Here is a 17,780-nt window from a genome sequence, read left to right on the forward strand (position 1 = left end):
TTAAATAAGAAAAACTTCACAGTAGGAAGCTTCCTGGCATGAGCTGGTTACAGACCCTGCACTGCCCACCATCCTGACCTCCATGCTCTAACTTTTCCTGGCTCTATCTCAATATCAAACTGTGGCCTGTTTCTACTTGTGTGTTTTTCATGTAATCCTTGCGTGGTGAAGAAACACAGTTGTCTCACTTCTTGCACATGAGACGTATTTGCATTTCAAGATATTGTGCTCATTTCATGAAATTTTAGACCAGACTCAATCTGCAATCATCTTAACCGGTTGGTAACAATAATAAGATGAGCAAATATCTAGACTAATCCAGCATTAAGCAAGCATCCACCTGATCCTGTGTGTCTCTAAAAGACGAAGAGTGAAAAGAAAATCAATGAACAAACTGTTCCAAAATGAGTTGGCTAGTGGCACATGTTCGTATGTTCTTTGTCAGTTCCCACACGCCAACCAGACCACAAGACGAAAGCATTCAGGAGCCACCATCACAAAAACCACAGAAGCTGCAGACCATCCGCATCATACACACATGACATGTGTGTGTGTGTCAGCTAGAGGGGGGAGGAGGGGGGGGTGATATGAGTGGGAAAAACACTCAGTCGCACATACATTAGCGCACTGGAACACACACATGCACGCACACTGATGAGCATGGCTGTTAGACGTGGATGACGAAGCAGCAGGGATGGTGAGTGTGTTAGTCTGATGTACAATGATAAAGAAACAGAACCTATAGCAGTGACCACGCACGCACACTGACACGCTGTACATGCAGCAGCAGTTGTATCTGGGAGTGAACCAATGGATGAGCTGTTTCCACATCATGTGACTCGGAGGTCCACATGCATTGTCAAGCTGTCAGTCACAGGTGCTGATTATTCAAGAAAGCTAGTTCACAGGCACAAACACACCTACAGCCAGTGAGTCAGTCAGTCATCCACTTCACACACACACACACACACACAAATGTGCACACGCACACTCACACGCAAAATGTACTGCAGCCATGCAGCAGTGAGAAAGAGAGAGAGAGACAGAAGAAGACAGGGTGATTGCAATGATGATGATGCTGATGAAGCTGCTGCAGGGGGAAAAAAATCTTGCAAAAAAGAAATGTGACATCACAGAGAATCAGCAGGTTAGAATAGTGTGTGATTGGTTAGATTATTCTAAACAGAAGGTGATTGGTGTAAAGGTTGGAGTGCAGCGCAGGCGACAATGCTGTCACACACAGAGAGGCAGCCGGGCCATGCTGAATCAGATCTTGGTCATGTAAGCGCTCTCTCTCTCACTCACTCACTCACACACACACACACACACACACACACCAGAGTGAGGTTTATGAGTGCACTTTGAGGTATATTATGCAGTGTATGGTGCGTGCGCATCACATTCGTTTGCCATGGCAGTTGGTCCATGCACCCTTCACCCAAGCCCAAACAGAGGAGAAGAAGCAGCATGAGCTCAAAAGAAACAGAAACAGTCCAATGCAAACAGACACATCGACAGGCACAGGTAAGGCAGAGCTGTACATAGAGACAGTTTGGCCAAAGGAGGTCAACAGAGAAGCGCCATGTCGACTGCAACACCGACTGGAATCCAAATTGTGGTCATGAATGAATGGATGGTCAGGCAGCAGGATGGGGTCCAGTGCTGCAGTTGGCCAAACTAGAAGGAGTCTCTATATATGACTCTGGCGTAAATGACAGACTGACGTACAGGCAGACAGACAGACGTACAAAGAGACAGACAGACAGACAGACGGTCAAGCAGTAGGTTCAGTGCTTATCTGTTTTTCCAAAGAGCCTGTCAGACAGTAGAAAAACACCTCATGCAGACTGAGAAGGTTTCAGAATGTTACTTGCTCACTTCGTCAGCGCTTGGTTTGTTTTCATTTTGTCTCCGTGGAAAGAGTAAACTTTCGAGTATATAACGCCCACGGTGTGACCAGAGGGGCCTGTAGGTCAGGGCACTGCTGAGTTACTTGTTTGTCTCTCACCCACTCTCTTCCTTTCTTTCTTTCTCTTTCTCTCTCTCTCTCTCTCTCTCTCTCTCTCCCTGCTGGCTCTTTCAGCAGTGCTTGATGGAAAAACATGATGGTTAAAGAACAAGAAGGAAATAGGCGCTGGGAGGTAGAGGCTGCTGTGTGCAAAATAAATGCCGATGAGAAGAAAACAGCAACAGAAACACAGGGGAAGCTGTGAGGTAGATGACTGGTTAATGGCTCCTGTCCCCCCACTGTGTGCCCCAACACTGAGCAGCACCCTTGATAACTGTGGCTGAAGCTTTGAAGATGGCTGCGCCCCAATCCATAAGAGTGCCTTAACCAATTTTAACCAATTCACTGCATACTGTCTTCTTGCCTCCTGTTCTCATGCTATATGAGAAGCGAAAGCTGAGGCAAGGATGAGCTCATTTTTTTTACATATAGAAGAATTGAGGAACTGATCGTGGATCTGAGATTCAAACCATATATCAGCTGAGCTTCCCCTCAACCCCTCCTGACCAAACTCTCCAAATCCATCTCTATCCTGGATCCCACCCGAGTCTAGCACCTGTCAACCCTTCCCTTACTAGTTTGTGGGTTAATGAAGCTAGGTAGTCCTTTCTGAAATGAAAACAAACTGGATCCATGGATTGGTCTGAATGATCCAGAGGCATTACTAAGGCCCAGCAAAGCTCAGGTGGACAAAAGCAACGTTATGTGAAGCGGAGAGACACTTTCTTACTTACTTATATTGTGCTATTTCTATTAAATATTCTACTTAATTCCTTTTGACTTTTTCGCTGGGCTCTTTCCTTACCAAATGATGACAGATTTGGCTGTTAGAATCGGGGAGGTGAAGGTGTCCACGTCAGAGCTACGCACACCATACTGCAATGGGGCACAGTGCCAAGTGTGAGGGCAGTGTCTGCTTTGCAATGAACTCTGGGACGTGGAGTTCAGCAAGGACCCTGAAGCGCTCTGAGGCTGAGCAGCAGGGGAGGGGGAGAGGTCGGTTTGCCTTGGTAACACATGTAATCATTTCCTCAAATTAGACCAGGGTCAAACAGCAGTTGCAAATAATTTGTGGTATTTGTTGGTTTTGGAGTGCCAGATAGGTGGAGTTTAACACATTTAACAAGCTAGCAGAAGAAGATTTTGGCAAAGACAGGAAAGTACTTGACAGTCTATTCTAGTCTAGTATTCTTTCCTGTGACTGATAATTTGACAATTATCTGAATTCCCCTCATGTGTAAACACCACCCCTCTCACTCCTGAAGCTTAGAGCAAATACAAAAAATTATTTGCAATTTTTATTTGGCCCGGGGCTGCCTCCAAACAACACAGTGATTCTGAAAAGCAAACCTGGGACAGATTCAGTTTTCCAGCTAAACGCTTGCTTCTTCACCTCACCTCCCTGTCCCACTTGTTTGTCCAGATCCATTTGTGCTCTCATCGGGGAACCGAGCCACAAGTGGATGGCTTTTGGTCAAAATGGAGCGTGTGGCATGATACTGCCGGGTAACAGATCTGGACACAACAAGCCCTTCAAATCAGGGAAGCAGGATTGAAAAAGCAAGCAGTGAACTTTAAAACCAAACTGCCCTGGTTGAGTGGTGGCACCTGAACCCCTTTCCAACACTTTGACAATACATCCCTCCTTCCACTTCTCCAGATGAACTATGTTACCAGTCTTTCCCCCCTTCCATCAGTTAACTAACACTGAAATTGACATCGAAGCTTCCCCTTGATTTAATCTTATAAAGTAACTTTAACAGTTATAATTTGTACGTGATGGAGAGAAGGATGTGTTTCCAAAGTATTTCAATAAAGCCCAGGTAGCTCCCAGTGTCTGTAGAGAATGGAAACAGCCAACAACATGGTGTCAGCATCACCAACGTGAGCCTCTCTGTAACTACACCTACTGGTGATGGAGCAAAGTGGGGAGGAAGGCAGGGTGGAGCGAGGGAAGGAAGGAAGGAAGGGAGCAAGGAAGGTAAGCAACTGAGGAGGAACCGTGAGTAGACTGATGGGACAAGCAAATGAAGAGACAGCACAGACACACACATGCATGCACACGCAGGCCCACGCACACATACACAAGCACACGGGCACAGGTGCGCGCACGGACACGTACACGGAGGCACTCGTACGCCGCCAGAGAAAACACAGAGCACACAGAAACCGATCCACGGCTCTCAGCCAAGTCCACGTGCACACACGCAAACACACTCGCAGGCACAGACGCACGCAGAACTGACATACAGAGAAATAAAGAGAAAACATGAGGGATGGATGCTACCCTGCTAAGGAAATGGAAGGATGGCCATAAAAAGAGGGATGAGGAAAAGGACAAAAGAAAGACACAAATAAACCATATTGAAAAGTAAAATGAAGAGAAACCTACTAAAGAAATCTTATCAGTATGCAAGAGCCTGTATTTAGATCTGGTACAATCTAAATACCACTAAAGTGTCTACAACAGAACAACTCTACTTATGAAGAACAATTAGAAGACATTTCAGAGATTATTTATCTTGGCTTCAAGCGAACGGGGAACCTGTAATACCTCCTACGTATAGAAGAAAGAGGAGAGAGCGACAACCATGATGGAGAGAGAGAGAGAGAAACAGACAGGAGAGGGAGAGATCAGGACATTTGGAGACATCGGGAAGGAGAGAGCCAAACTTGTGACATCAGAGCTGAAAATACTGTTACAGAAAAAAAAACAAAAAAATAAAAAATAAAAACAGTTGACAATATGGCAGCACTGAACTAAAAGGAGAGGAACAGAAGGAAGGAGAAAGAAGGCTAGCACGATAGAGGAAGAGGGCACTTGGTAGGCAACAGTCTTGGAAACAGCAGTATATTATGGGCTTTTATACTCGAAGGTTTACAGTTTAACGGAGAACTGCAGAAGCCATGTGGTAATGAGTATGCATTATATAGCATAGTGGAAACCAAATCATAGTATTTTTGTAAGTAGAAACTATAAAACTGCTAGTGCTACACCAATACCGCAATCACATATCATTTATTAAATAATTGCACCATTCCTTTACATTTCTTAGGGATGTTTACAACAGGAACCAACCACAGTAACCACGCTTGACCTCATTCACAGACAGGAAATAACACTGAGTGCAGGAAGAGCCGCCATTTTCTCTCTGAACTTCGGGCTGTGCCAAAACTTTCTGACAATCAATTCAGTGGTCAACTCTCCTCGTGTATTTTTTTTTATTTTATTATTTATTATCATTATTTTATTAACTCTGCAAACCCAACCAAAAAACGAATCCGAAGGTTTAGCTGAAAGCTGGAGAACTATCTACACCCACGTTGCCCCCCTTCTGTCAGGACACTGGCCTTTCAGACAGAAAGAGAACGGCAAGTCGCCTCCCACACCAACCAACACAGAACGACAGAACAGACTCCAGGCTGGGACTGGGACTGGGACTGGGACCAGACCAGACCAGACCGGGACAGACCGGGACACGGCCGGTCAGGACTGGGTGCTGTTTGAAAAGGGGAGAGTAGAGAAGAGAGGAGACAATGCACACACACGAGCAGCGAGCGAGCCGGAGGGAACACAACCATAGAGAGTAATACTGCAGTCCACGTGCCGTGCAGCAGAGTGAGTGTGTGTGTGGGTGTGAGTGTGTGTGTGTGTCCGAGTGTGTGTGTGCAAGTGTGTGTTTATGTGTATGTGTGTTCGGCGGACTCACTCCCGGGGGCAGGGCTGGTATTGGCTGTAGCGGTGGAGAGAGCTACGTGAGAGGGGGTAGAGATAGTGTTTACGTCGTGGAGCTGACTGAGCACAGACGAGCGCCGCCTCACCGCTCCCTGAAACGAACCGCTTCGCTTGAACGTGCTCACTACCTCCATCTGTAGGACAGAGACAAAACAGCAACACTCAGTGAGGGCAGGACAGCCGGTCTGCGTGTGTTTGTACGCATGTATGAAGCAGTGTGTGCCTGTATGCTGTGAATGGTTTTTTTTTCTGGCACAAGAAACGGCATCGAAACCCCCTATGATGGAAGATGTGCATCAAATGAGTGTAAATACATGGTGTACATTATGAAACAGAGTGGAAAGATTTGAGAGTGTATGTGCTTTCTGTGTACGTGTGGGTGCATTTGTCCACACACTCAGACCAAACCCTCTTCATGAAAAATTGACCACTTTATGAAAAGACAGGCACTTAAGTAGAGAGTGTGGAATGCCTCTTAAATCCTGCTAGGAGGCTGTTAGTTGATTGCGATCACCCTCAGCGCTGTTCATGTCGATGCTGTTTTTCTGACTTAATGTCCGTGATGTAGACACTCGCACATAAAGCAAGTGTGAGGATCATTCAATTAACGTAATCAAGCAAGTCAACAGCCTGTCTACTTAGCTTAGCTCGCATGTGTAAACATAGGCATGCACACACAGATGCGGCTGAGCACGCACAGCCATACACACACACACACACACACACACACACACACACACACACACATGCACTCTCGCAATTTTCATGTCTCTCTCACTACTTTTATCAGTGTCTACAATACCAGTGCAGAGGTACAGAAAGACATTTCAAAACATTTGAGCAGAATAGAGAGGTTAGCTGTATTGGAGAGAAATCTTGAAGCATTATGTTTTGGCACGAGTAAGAAAAGCAGGACAGAAAGAAAGACAGCTTGACTTTTGAGGAGCAAGAAGAAGGAAGACTTATCTACTATGGAAAATCTGCCAAAGAAAAATTACAATGAAATTTAAATAATAGTGTGTAAAGACCATGATATACTGGTAATTTATTTGGTCAGTGCATTTATGCAATTCAATAATTCCTGTTGAAGTTTGACTTTGTTTATAAAGCACTTTATAACAAAAAGTGCAATAAAAAGGCATACTTATTCTGATTCTCATGTTCTTCATGGTTCATCACTTTGCTTTGTGCATCACTGCACCGTCCCCATCTGCTTTTAGGTCACCTAAAACAAACTGCTTGTGTATCATGAGCATGTGAAGCCTCTGATTTACACAACTGCTGATGAGCGGTGGTGGTATCCAGCTACCTTCGGGTATATCTAGCTGTGGGTGACGGTTTGTTTTGGTTCTTCAGTCACACAGTACCTGGGTCTGGATGCGGTTGAGCCCTCTAAACCAGAGGATCTGCCCGCGGCGCAGCTCCCTCTCTGCGCAGTCGATCTCCTCCTCATCCTCGGCCAGCTCCTCCCCTTCCTCCTCACCGGGCTCCAGGCCAAGCCCTGCCTCCTTCAGGCATGGCAACCGCTCCGTCGGCACCGTGGCGATCAGCTGCAACACGCACAGTAACACACACATGGTCACATGCACATGGTAACACACAAGAAATAGATGTGATTTGACTGGCAGACTGGCACTGTTTTATTAGGAAGCAGCGTGTCATTCCAACACTATTCTCCCAGTTATACAGTACATCCATCCAAAACTGTAGAACAGAACTATCTAAGTGAAAATACTTTCTTAGCCTCAAGTTGTTAGAATAGAACTGAATAGAATAGAGCTGAAATATCTAAGTCAATGTGAAAGTTTTCTTAACGTCTAGTTGCTACTAGAATAGAATAGAATTATTTAAGCTGATGTGAAATTGTTTCCTTAGCTTCTGAGTTGCTAATAGAATAGAAAATTATTTAAGTTGATGTGAAATTGTTTCCTTAGCTTCTGAGTTGCTAATAGAATAGAAAATTATTTAAGTTGATGTGAAATTGTTTCCTTAGCCCGGCCTCAGGGGGAAAACCACAGTGTATGCATGTAAGCCAGTTCCTGTCAGCCTACACTAGCCGAGCGTGGTTTGACTCAACAGCTTGGAGAGCTACTTACCTGCCCCCAGAGCAGCTCTCCAACTCCCACAAACAGACACCAGAGCCACTGCTCCACGTTGAGAGGGGCACAGCTGAAGGGCTTCCCTCCCCACTGCACAATCACGATCTAGAGCGGAAACACGGGGAGGGATGGCGTTACCGTCACACCAAGAAACACAATGTCAGGAGTGGGAGCACCCCTGCACCGTCTATCCTGCTGTATCAATGTCAGTCTGCACTGAAACAACAATATCACCAGGAGGTGTCATCAGTGAACACATGCCCCTTCTAGTCTGTCAAGATCTGAAAAAGGAAATATAAGGAGATATTGTCACTATGACACTGATCCCTGCCGCATCTATGACAATCTGGAGGACAGGCACAATATCATACGCAGATATTTTATGTCTATCATGACGCAATGATACCAAGTATTGTAACATTGCGAACATATTAGCAATGTTACAGTTGGTCCTAATACCTCATAGCGATAGAAAGTGATGATTTCTTCCTGTTTTTAAAGGTGCCCCAAGCAAAATTCAGACTACAATGACACAAAAATGTGGAATAAGCACAAATGCTGATGGCTGAATGTACATGGGTTTTCATCGTCGGCCGAGCACATTGATAAATTACACAATTATTCCACTTTTTTGTCAGTTCAGTCTAAAGCATTCTCACTTCAATGTCCCCTTCAGTTTTGTATAGGGCACCGAACCAAGTCTGTTAACAATATGCAGACTTTGACATGGCTGACATCATGAAACACACAACATAGAAATGTATAATATAATATAATATAATATAATATAAATATTTCATGTGTTTTTCATCTTCTGTGTGTGTATCCATGATAGGACCATTACAGGGTAACATTATGTCTGTGACTCCTTACATCACTGAGTCAGTTACACTCTACATTGGAAATACAGCACACTGAAATTTTCAAGCATAATGCATTATTTCTGCAATTTGTCAGGGAATCTGTATAAATTCTAAGATGTGAATGCATGATGTCAGCCACATTAATCATTGCGGCTTCCACTCTAACTCATTTGACATTAAGTACAATGACTGATTGAGTATCTTTTGACAAGTTCATATTTAGGAGTATGGACTGTTCAAATATAATCAACACAATCCCGAGGTCTGTTTCCACTGTGGCTCTTTAAAACCTGGACCATGGTAACAAAATTCTCTCCAGTACACAAAGTCTATTTGCTCTAGTGGTTGTAGAGACATTGTTTGGGACAGTAACATAATCATTTACCTCAGGAACAAGGCTTTATCAGAGCGACAGTATCACTGTAACACTATACTGCATCGTCATAACTTTCGTTGGGAGTGTGATATAGTGTATCACATACCGTATTCCTATCCCACAGAGAGGTCGGATCAATCTTTCTTACTGATCTCTCTCTCTTCCTCCACCTCTCTCAGGCTGCCTCCACTCACCTCTCTCATCTCTCCTTTTCTAAACTCCTCTGAACTGTTCCACTCTCTTCCTGTGTAGCTTTCTCTCTCAGAAATCACTCACCATCCCCCCTCTAGCTCTCTCTGTTCTTTTGCCTCTCCCTCCAGTACCACAAAGCAATAGAAGTTTGGGAGAATATACCTCTTGTTCTCTCCATCCCTATCTCTACCTCTGCCTCTGCTATTCTTTGTTTGCTTGCCTCTGTTTTTGTGTACTGCTGATTCCCTGTTCAATGCATCTCTTGCACTTTCACTGTGAGCAGAATCAACAAACATCTCTTACATCCTGCTGCTGGTAAAGCTTTGAATCTTGAACCTTGAATCCGCTCTTTGTCCATTCCTACCTGCACAAGCAAAAGTGCATTAGGACAGAAAATGGCGTTTGACAGTGACAGTGGGACAATATGACCATGAAACGGGCTGTTTGTCCATATGTACATATAAATGATCACATTCATTTTTTACACTTTTCCAGACTTTGTGCAAAACACAGCTCCCATCAGCAGGCAGCTTTAGAAATATAATCATCATAATCACCCCCAAATCATCCAATCACAACTACTTTTCTGTTTTTTCCCTTCCCTCTTCTAATCTCACCAGACTCCCTTTCACCCTTCATCTTACCTGCACGGCGAAGGTCCCCAGAACAATGGAGCAGAAGATGGGGTTGCTGAATATGCCATCAAAGACGTTTCTCTCTCCGTGGATCTTGCGTGCATTGATCTCGTTGAAAAGCTGCATGAGGACAAAGGTGTTGAAGATGATGGTGTAGTGCTCGGAGGGAGGGGAGTGGAGTGGTGCGTTGCGGCCGCTGTCGATGTTGAAGATGCGCTCGCCTTGGGAGATGGAGTGGGGATGAGAATGGAGAAAGTTAGAGAAGGAGTGAATGAGAAGCTGGAAAAAGGGAGAGAATCTGCTGTCTTGTTCAGTGGGTGCAATGTGTTTGATCTGCTGTAGGACAAAGACACCTCTGAATATATTGGTCACTTGGTGTTGCTTTCAGATGTGTGTGTGCGTATGTGTATGTGCGCCTGTGCACATCTGTATCAGTGTGTCCACCTGAAGTTTTTCTTGGTAAGGTGGAAAGAGATCTGCAAGTGCATCTAAACACACTAAATGCACACTAATGCACGTTTTACGGGAACAAATACTGATGTCGTTTCACACTATTTCATCAGTGATAATCGAAAAACTAGGATGTGTGTGGGTGTGTGTTAGAGCAATTCCCTGAGTCTTTATTTAGCTGCATGGAAAGGACTTTGCACCCCCTAAACAGCATCTAACTTTATTAATTACACACTGAAACTATCAATGACATAATATCATTTCATGGTATTTCAGAGGTAGCTGAAGCTGCGTGGTTGTATGTGTTTGTACCAATGAACAGCAGGGTGAAGATGATAACAAGCTGGTAGACCCCATGGCCCAGGATATTCTTCATCATGGTCAGGGAGATGAGTGGGTTGTTTCGGCCATAGGGTTTCCGTAGCAACAGGGCCTCCGTGGGGGGCTCGGTGGCCAGGGCCAGAGAGGCAAACGTGTCCATGATCAGATTCACCCATAACATCTGCACCGCCTTCAGTGGAGAATCCTGCAGAGAGAGAGAGACGGGAGGAGATAGGAGACACAGTGATGGTTGGTGACTGACTGACTCAAACTATCAACACACAAAAAGCACACACACACACAGTATAGTGTATGTTCTACCGAGCCAATGTTAGGCCACTGGCCCGAAAACTGAAAGTAAAGAAAAAGTATGTTTTATGATGTAAATCGTGGATTTAGTCTCTTGTTGGATTATTTTGTCTCTAAGCTTCAGTTTGAAAATGCGGTGAAACAGCAGACTTAGCTACAAGGTAGGTTCTAAATGAACTATTTGTGTTGCTGCATCGCTGACCTATGAGTTTTTTTTTTGTTTGTTTGTTTGGGGTTTGGTCCAGTGATTTGAATTTAGCTACGAACAATACATGTTGTTTATCCGAACCACAAATGTAAATGTAATGTAATGTCCAGGCGTTACTCCCATGAATGCTGTTACTTTGCTATGATAATGTTATTCCAGACTGAATGAGCACATCTAGGCCTTCAACTTGAATTGTGTGTGTGTTAGTTTTCTAACACCAGACTCACTGCACAACAAAGGGGACATCAGTCTGGCTATGTGTGTGTGTTGGCCAGCAGGGAGATGGGGATTTACCCCTGAACAGATCACAGCAACTGGGCCAGCTTAGCCATTTTAAGAGCTCAAAATCTCAGCAACTGTGACGGGAACAGCAACACTCATGAACACCGGTGCTTTATATGGTTATTTGCACATCTGAAAATGCAAATTATTATAAGGTGCTCTCAATTCTGAGCGGCTTGTTAGCAGCTTGTTAAAAATGACTTCTTAAAGTTCACTTTTATAAATTTGCATTCATATAATGCTTTTTTATTAATTTATCAATCTTTTTAATGTTTTATTTATATGTTACTTTAACTTATTTATTACTCTTCACTTTTTACTGTTGGATTTAGAATATTTTTCTTCTAATTAAGTTAGTTGTGTAGTTTCTGATGACTATGTTGGTTAATATTATTATTAGTAGTAGTAGTATTAGTATTAGTATTCTTACTAAGTAAATGGATATTCCTTATATATGATGCTTGGGTGAGTATATGAAAATATCTGTGTGTGTCAGTGTGTGTCATCATGTGTTATTAGCACATGCATCAAACTGTATGAAAAGCCATCATTCGACTTTATGCATTTTGACATCACCTAACCTCGGGAATTCCTTATTACATACAGGACGCCTACAGCTGTCAAATGTTTGTGTATGTGTGCGCGCATATATGTGTGTGTGTCAGCACTGTGTCTGCATGTTTAATAATACTATCTGTCAACCTGAGTGATGCAGGCCCCAGTGAAGGCCACTATGACAGCCACCACGTTGACAGTGAGCTGGAACTGCAGGAACTTGGAGATGCTGTCGTAAACGTTTCTTCCCCACATCACCGCCTTGACGATGCTGCTGAAGTTATCGTCAGTCAGGATGATGTCAGAAGCCTCTTTAGCCACGTCTGTCCCCGCAATACCCTGACAGAGAATGGGATGGAGAGAGACAGACAGAGAGAGAGAGAGACAGGGAGAGAGAAAGGAAATGATTCACAGTGTTCAGGCATTTTCGAATGTTACGTTTCAATACTATATTGGCCAAGCTTTAAGTGGACTCATTTAAATTTAAAGCAAGCTATCAAAAAAGAGACTCAGTCCAAAATAAAGTAATCAGAATTATAAGAGCTTGATACCTATTCTTACAAAATTGTTTCTTGGCATTAGAGAGAATCTGTTTTTTTTTTTTTTTTTTTTTTTAAATCTTTTTGGTAGGGAGTAATTTCACTCCAACGTGGATTGTGTCATGGAATGAAACCCACTGACACACAGATGAGTAAGACAGAAGGAATACAGCAATATTGAATAGGAAGAGTGAATAATACATCAAACAGGAAGTTACCATGGCAAAGCCCACATCAGCCTTCTTCAGAGCTGGTCCATCATTGGTTCCATCCCCTGTTACCGCGACAACCTGCCTCTGTTCTAGAATGGTGCTGTCAATGATGCCTGCACCGAAGCGGGAAAAGAGGGGCTGTCAAGTGTGTATGGCATTGAGCATGTGTGTGTGTGTTTTGGATTGGTAGAATCTGCAACTCACCTTTGACCAGTGTGTGTTTGTCAGTTGGCGAGGAGCGAGCCAACACACGGAGCTTGGGCCAGATTTTGTCGATGCGTTCCTGCTCAATCTGTCCATCAGAGAGAGAGCAAGAGACAGAGGGAGAGAGAGCTTGTGATGGGGATTATAGAGAACATATTAACTATTCTCTGCCTTCACTAGATGTCACTGTTGATCAAGAGTCCTCGGCACACCCAACTTTGCGCAGGTGTGATGTAGGATCAAAAAAGGATCAAAGACTTACCCAGAAAAGAGCCTGCCATATAAAGCTCTCTTGCATATATAATTAATTTAAACACACCATGCTCTTTCAAAGGAAGAAAATTTACATATGGCTCTCTTGAAATGTGAATTTAAAATGTATAGTCCATGCACAGCACCATTCTGCAGCCACCCATCCTATTAAGCATCCTGTTAAATGCAAATGATTATGCAAAATGGATTAATTGAAAGCATCCCTTGTACAAATGTTTCCTTTGATAGCGTGTGCTACTCAGTGTGGGCAGATGTGTATATGGACTGATGATTTTTTTTTTTTATTTATTAATGTATACAGCAAAGTTTTTCATTTATTTTCACAGATGGATGTGTCAGCATTTACAATAGCCAGGATCTGATGTAACTATCCTTTGTGCTATTTAGGCTGAGTGCCTGCACAGAAACCTGGCTTGGATGTTAGATGAAAGGAGGGGCTAGATGAGAGCCGCTATGTCAGTGGGGTTATCAAGTGGGGCTCCTCCCATCACAGATGTTTCACTGAATTAGGTCCACATTGAGTTCATTTTGATTTAGTCCAGCAACATGAAAACATCCTGCTAATACATAAAGAGCACATTCCTTTTTAAATACCGCAGCAGCGGGCATGTTTACTCGTCACATAACACAGTCGCGCCCCCAACTCACCTCTCCTTTCTCGTTCCTGATTCGCCGGTTGAAGTCTTTGCCCTCTAGACAGATGAAGTCATCCCCAGGGTGGATGATGCCACATTTAGCAGCGATGGCCCTGGCTGTGTTAATGTTGTCACCAGTCACCATTCGAACTGTGATGCCCGCGCGCTGGCACTTGCGGATGGCATCAGGCACCTTGAGGGAGAAAGATTTGTGCAAAGCAAAACTTAATATAATATACATTATATTACAGATTACAATTGGGTATTTTCCATCATGCAAACATTGCATCAGGTATAACTAATAGTAAAGACACACACACACACACACACACACACACACACACACACACACACTCACTAACACACACACACACACACTACTCTACCCTACCTCAGGCCGTACAGGGTCCTCAATCCCCACCACAGTGATACAGGTTAGCTCAGTCACAATTTCTGCCTCGTTATCCCACTCTGGCTCCGGATTGGATGGCAGATCACGGAACGCAATACAGATGGTCCTTAATCCCTCACATGCCATTGGTTCAATCACCTGTCAATCATCATTAAAACTTTGGTCAGGAAGCGAGTCTATCAAATCTCATCACCCATAAGTACAACAGATTACTTAACTCCTTGATTTATTATAGATTTAAAATGTTATTCAGGCCCCTCACAAATCAGTTAAAATTCAGTTAAAATTTTGAAATTCTGCAACTGTGAATCAGCAATTTCTGCAGGATTCTGTGGCTTTTGTAAAAGCACTGACAGGAAAATAAAAAAGCATAGAAAAACTAAAGCAAGTATTTATTTATTATCCATGTATTTATCTATTCATTCATTCATTCTTTGTTTCCTCAACATTTATCTAATTGTGTAGAAATAATTCATTGTGCTATTTCACATCCACATGTAAAACTTTTCCCTTTAGTTTCACTCCTGATTTTTTCTCCCATCCATGTCATCTTCTTCTGCAATCACAGAATCACAGAATCCTGGGGGGCTGCTTAATACACTTGTACGTTACACCTTAAAGTATTTAGTAATGTTTTATTGCAGCAGCTCACCTGCTTGACCATCTCATCTCTGTCGCGTGGGCGGAAACTGCGAGGTTCACCGTTGGAATCCAAGATGTAGGCACACCTGGACAGAGATGGAGCCGCAGAGGAAAATCTCATTGGTACAATATCCTTTTTCCAATATTAAAGCTTCAACCTGACCCTTATCCGATACTGCTCCTCCTCCATCTCTTCTAATCTAATCTAATCTAACCCATTCATTCCTCTGTCTGTCCCCATCACTCACTTCTTCAGCAGGATCTCAGAAGCTCCTTTGCTGTAGAGGCGGAAGGAGCCGTCAGGCAGCTTGATCACTGTACTCATGGACTTACGCACTGAGTTGAATGTATACACCTGAGACAGAGAGAAAGAGAAAGAAAGAGAGAAAGAGAGAGAGAGAGAGAGTAAAAATAAGGAGGAGTAAAATTACCAGGTACATACAGAGATAATGAGGAAGCATTTTAAGTTATTTCATGACTAGTGAGGAAAAGAAAACTTATATAACTGATTCAATTAAACTTTTTTGGTTTTTGACTTTGCACAACTGCCCAGTGAAATGTAAAATATCCTTGGGAGTTAAATGAGATGGTAGAAACAGAAAGTCAAGGCAGCAAAGTCCAACAATACAATGACACAATTGGTAGCCTATTGAAAAAGTAATGGGCAAGTTCAAGTAAATTGTGTCAGGCCATTCTATTGATCCTCAGTTAGGTGAATTATGAATTTCAGACAGGACAGTAGAAAGCAGCCTATAAGAGACTTAACATGTCACTTGTGAAGATGGATGATGTGCACGTTTGCCCACCTTGTAGAGTCTCTCCTCAGGGATCTGCTCTCTGACAGGAGCATAGTCCTGCTGCAGGTCTAATACAAATCCCAGAAGGCCACACTCCGTCTTGTTGCCCACCTGCTTAGCCAGACCTCCCTCCACATCAGGCGGCTGGTAGAGAGCAAGATGGAAGAAGGGGAGTTGTGGTGCATCGGAGAGGGTGGGGAGAAAAATGAAGAAGCAGAGTGAGGTAAGGAGGAAGTAGGAGAGTAAAGGAAAGATGGAGAGAAGGTGAAGGGGAGAGGAAGGAGTTAAGATTTACAGGGAAGAAGGGATGAAGACAGGCGGGTGAGATAGACACTGAAGGACTGCTGAAAGCTCTGCTGAAAAACACGAGGCAGAAAATGACTTTCTGCGACACAATAGCTTTCCTGTCTGAGTGTGTGTATGACTCACCATGATCTTGGAGGTGTAGGCGCTGTTGATAGCGATGGCGTTGACTACCAGGTCCAGTGTCCGGGGGTTGACCTGCCCAGAGTCCGGGACCACACGGTGGTGCACATCACCTGGGCAATGACAAACACACGTCCATAATAATCTCTGGCTGTATTATTTTCAGCCTGTATATGTGCTATCTCCATTGCAAGGTGTTAAGGTGTTTGACAATGCACAGTCTCTATATATTTCGGTCCAAATGTTACCTCCATCTGTCAGTGATGATGTGAATATCTTTCAGTGCATATCTGCATGTCTGAACACATTTCTGTATATGCTCTCCTGTCTATATACTTGAAAATGTCAATAACAAGCATTTTACACATCTGATCGAACCTACAAATGTCATGATTAACCTTTATATACTGTATTTTTTACTGTAATTTCTACTTATATTTACTAGTTTATCTTACTTCTAACTATATGCTCTTCTGTCAATAGAAAGTGAACAGGAGCTGTCACCAAACCCAAAAATACAGATTTTTTTTTTTTTGGTTTAAAACAAGAGTTTTAGTGGCCTGTGTATGGTGCATGTGGAATTATAGAGACGTCTCAATTGTGGCATGAAGATGTTTTGGCAGAAAAAGGCTGTATAATGTAGAACTGTATTCACACAGATTTTTACACTTGCAACAGGAAACTGGAACTGGAAGAAGAATCAAATATCATAGTATTTTTGATGGAATACCTCAGTATTGAGATAATGGTGACAGTGTATAGATGACTATCAGTGCTTTATAACATATTTGCAAACACAATCTTTGATAAACAATCATTAGTAATGTGGATATGATAAGCAGGTAGAGGCAAATAACACAACACATTGAACAGTCTCTCTCTAAATTCAGAAAACTACATCCTTTTGCTGTGATGTAGCCTTTAAAACCACTCATGATATTAGGATATGATATATTAGGACTATCAACATTCTGAACATGTATTTTTAAACTATTAACTAAGAGAATATCAGGTGCCAAGATTTTTTTCCAAAATAAACAGACAGCATTAGATCCTGTCATCCTTTCATACCTATTTCTTCTTGTGAGTCCCCGGCTGCACAAAGTCCACCTACGCTTGAAAAACAAACCTGATCCTGCTCTCCACTCACCTATGTAAGTCTGCACCACAGTCATTCGGTTGGTGGTGAGGGTGCCGGTCTTGTCGGAGCAGATGGCCGTGGCGTTGCCCATGGTCTCACACGCATCCAGGTGGCGCACAAGGTTGTTGTCCTTCATCATTTTCTACAAATGAGATGGTGATGGAAAGCAGAGGGATGGATGTGGGGCGTGTGGAAGGGTGGGACAGGGTGAATGATGGATGGAGGGGAGGGAGGGAGGAGGGAGGGCAGCGGCAGATGGATTGAGGGAAGAAGAAGAAGATAGGGAGGAAGGGAAAGAGGCAGAGGAAAAGTCATTCACTGGCCATTAACGTGGAAATTAAAGGAAAGGAGAGAGACACAATATGCTTTCTTGGCCGTACATTATTTTAGCTGTAATGCCCAGCAAATACAAAATGCTAAGAATTATTTGCCCAGTCTGGTACCCATGCAGTCCACACAGGTGGG

At 43.3% G+C, this 17,780-nt stretch overlaps 1 protein-coding gene across 6 annotated transcripts in view; it reads right to left on the reverse strand.

Annotated features, from left to right (window-relative positions):
- The window catches only part of atp2b3b (ATPase plasma membrane Ca2+ transporting 3b), a 43,216-nt gene that overhangs the window by 5,801 nt on the left and 19,635 nt on the right, over positions 1-17,780 (reverse strand). For 3 of the 6 annotated variants that reach the window (XM_030055119.1, XM_030055120.1, XM_030055117.1), the window contains 14 exons: positions 17,325-17,457; positions 16,178-16,287; positions 15,758-15,892; positions 15,200-15,306; positions 14,962-15,037; positions 14,289-14,447; positions 13,911-14,090; positions 12,990-13,077; positions 12,792-12,898; positions 12,182-12,373; positions 10,672-10,885; positions 9,919-10,130; positions 7,841-7,948; positions 7,112-7,294 (listed from right to left, as the gene is read on the reverse strand). In XM_030055119.1, coding sequence (XP_029910979.1) covers positions 7,112-7,294; positions 7,841-7,948; positions 9,919-10,130; positions 10,672-10,885; positions 12,182-12,373; positions 12,792-12,898; positions 12,990-13,077; positions 13,911-14,090; positions 14,289-14,447; positions 14,962-15,037; positions 15,200-15,306; positions 15,758-15,892; positions 16,178-16,287; positions 17,325-17,457 — 2,004 coding nt within the window. Of the gene's footprint in view, positions 1-5,718; positions 5,879-7,111; positions 7,295-7,840; positions 7,949-9,918; positions 10,131-10,671; positions 10,886-12,181; positions 12,374-12,791; positions 12,899-12,989; positions 13,078-13,910; positions 14,091-14,288; positions 14,448-14,961; positions 15,038-15,199; positions 15,307-15,757; positions 15,893-16,177; positions 16,288-17,324; positions 17,458-17,780 lie in introns of all 6 variants that reach the window. The other 3 variants (XM_030055122.1, XM_030055121.1, XM_030055123.1) reach the window with 2 other exon arrangements.

This window comes from Myripristis murdjan, chromosome 7 (assembly GCF_902150065.1).
Source record: "Myripristis murdjan chromosome 7, fMyrMur1.1, whole genome shotgun sequence".
In the NCBI taxonomy this organism is placed as follows: domain Eukaryota; kingdom Metazoa; phylum Chordata; class Actinopteri; order Holocentriformes; family Holocentridae; genus Myripristis; species Myripristis murdjan.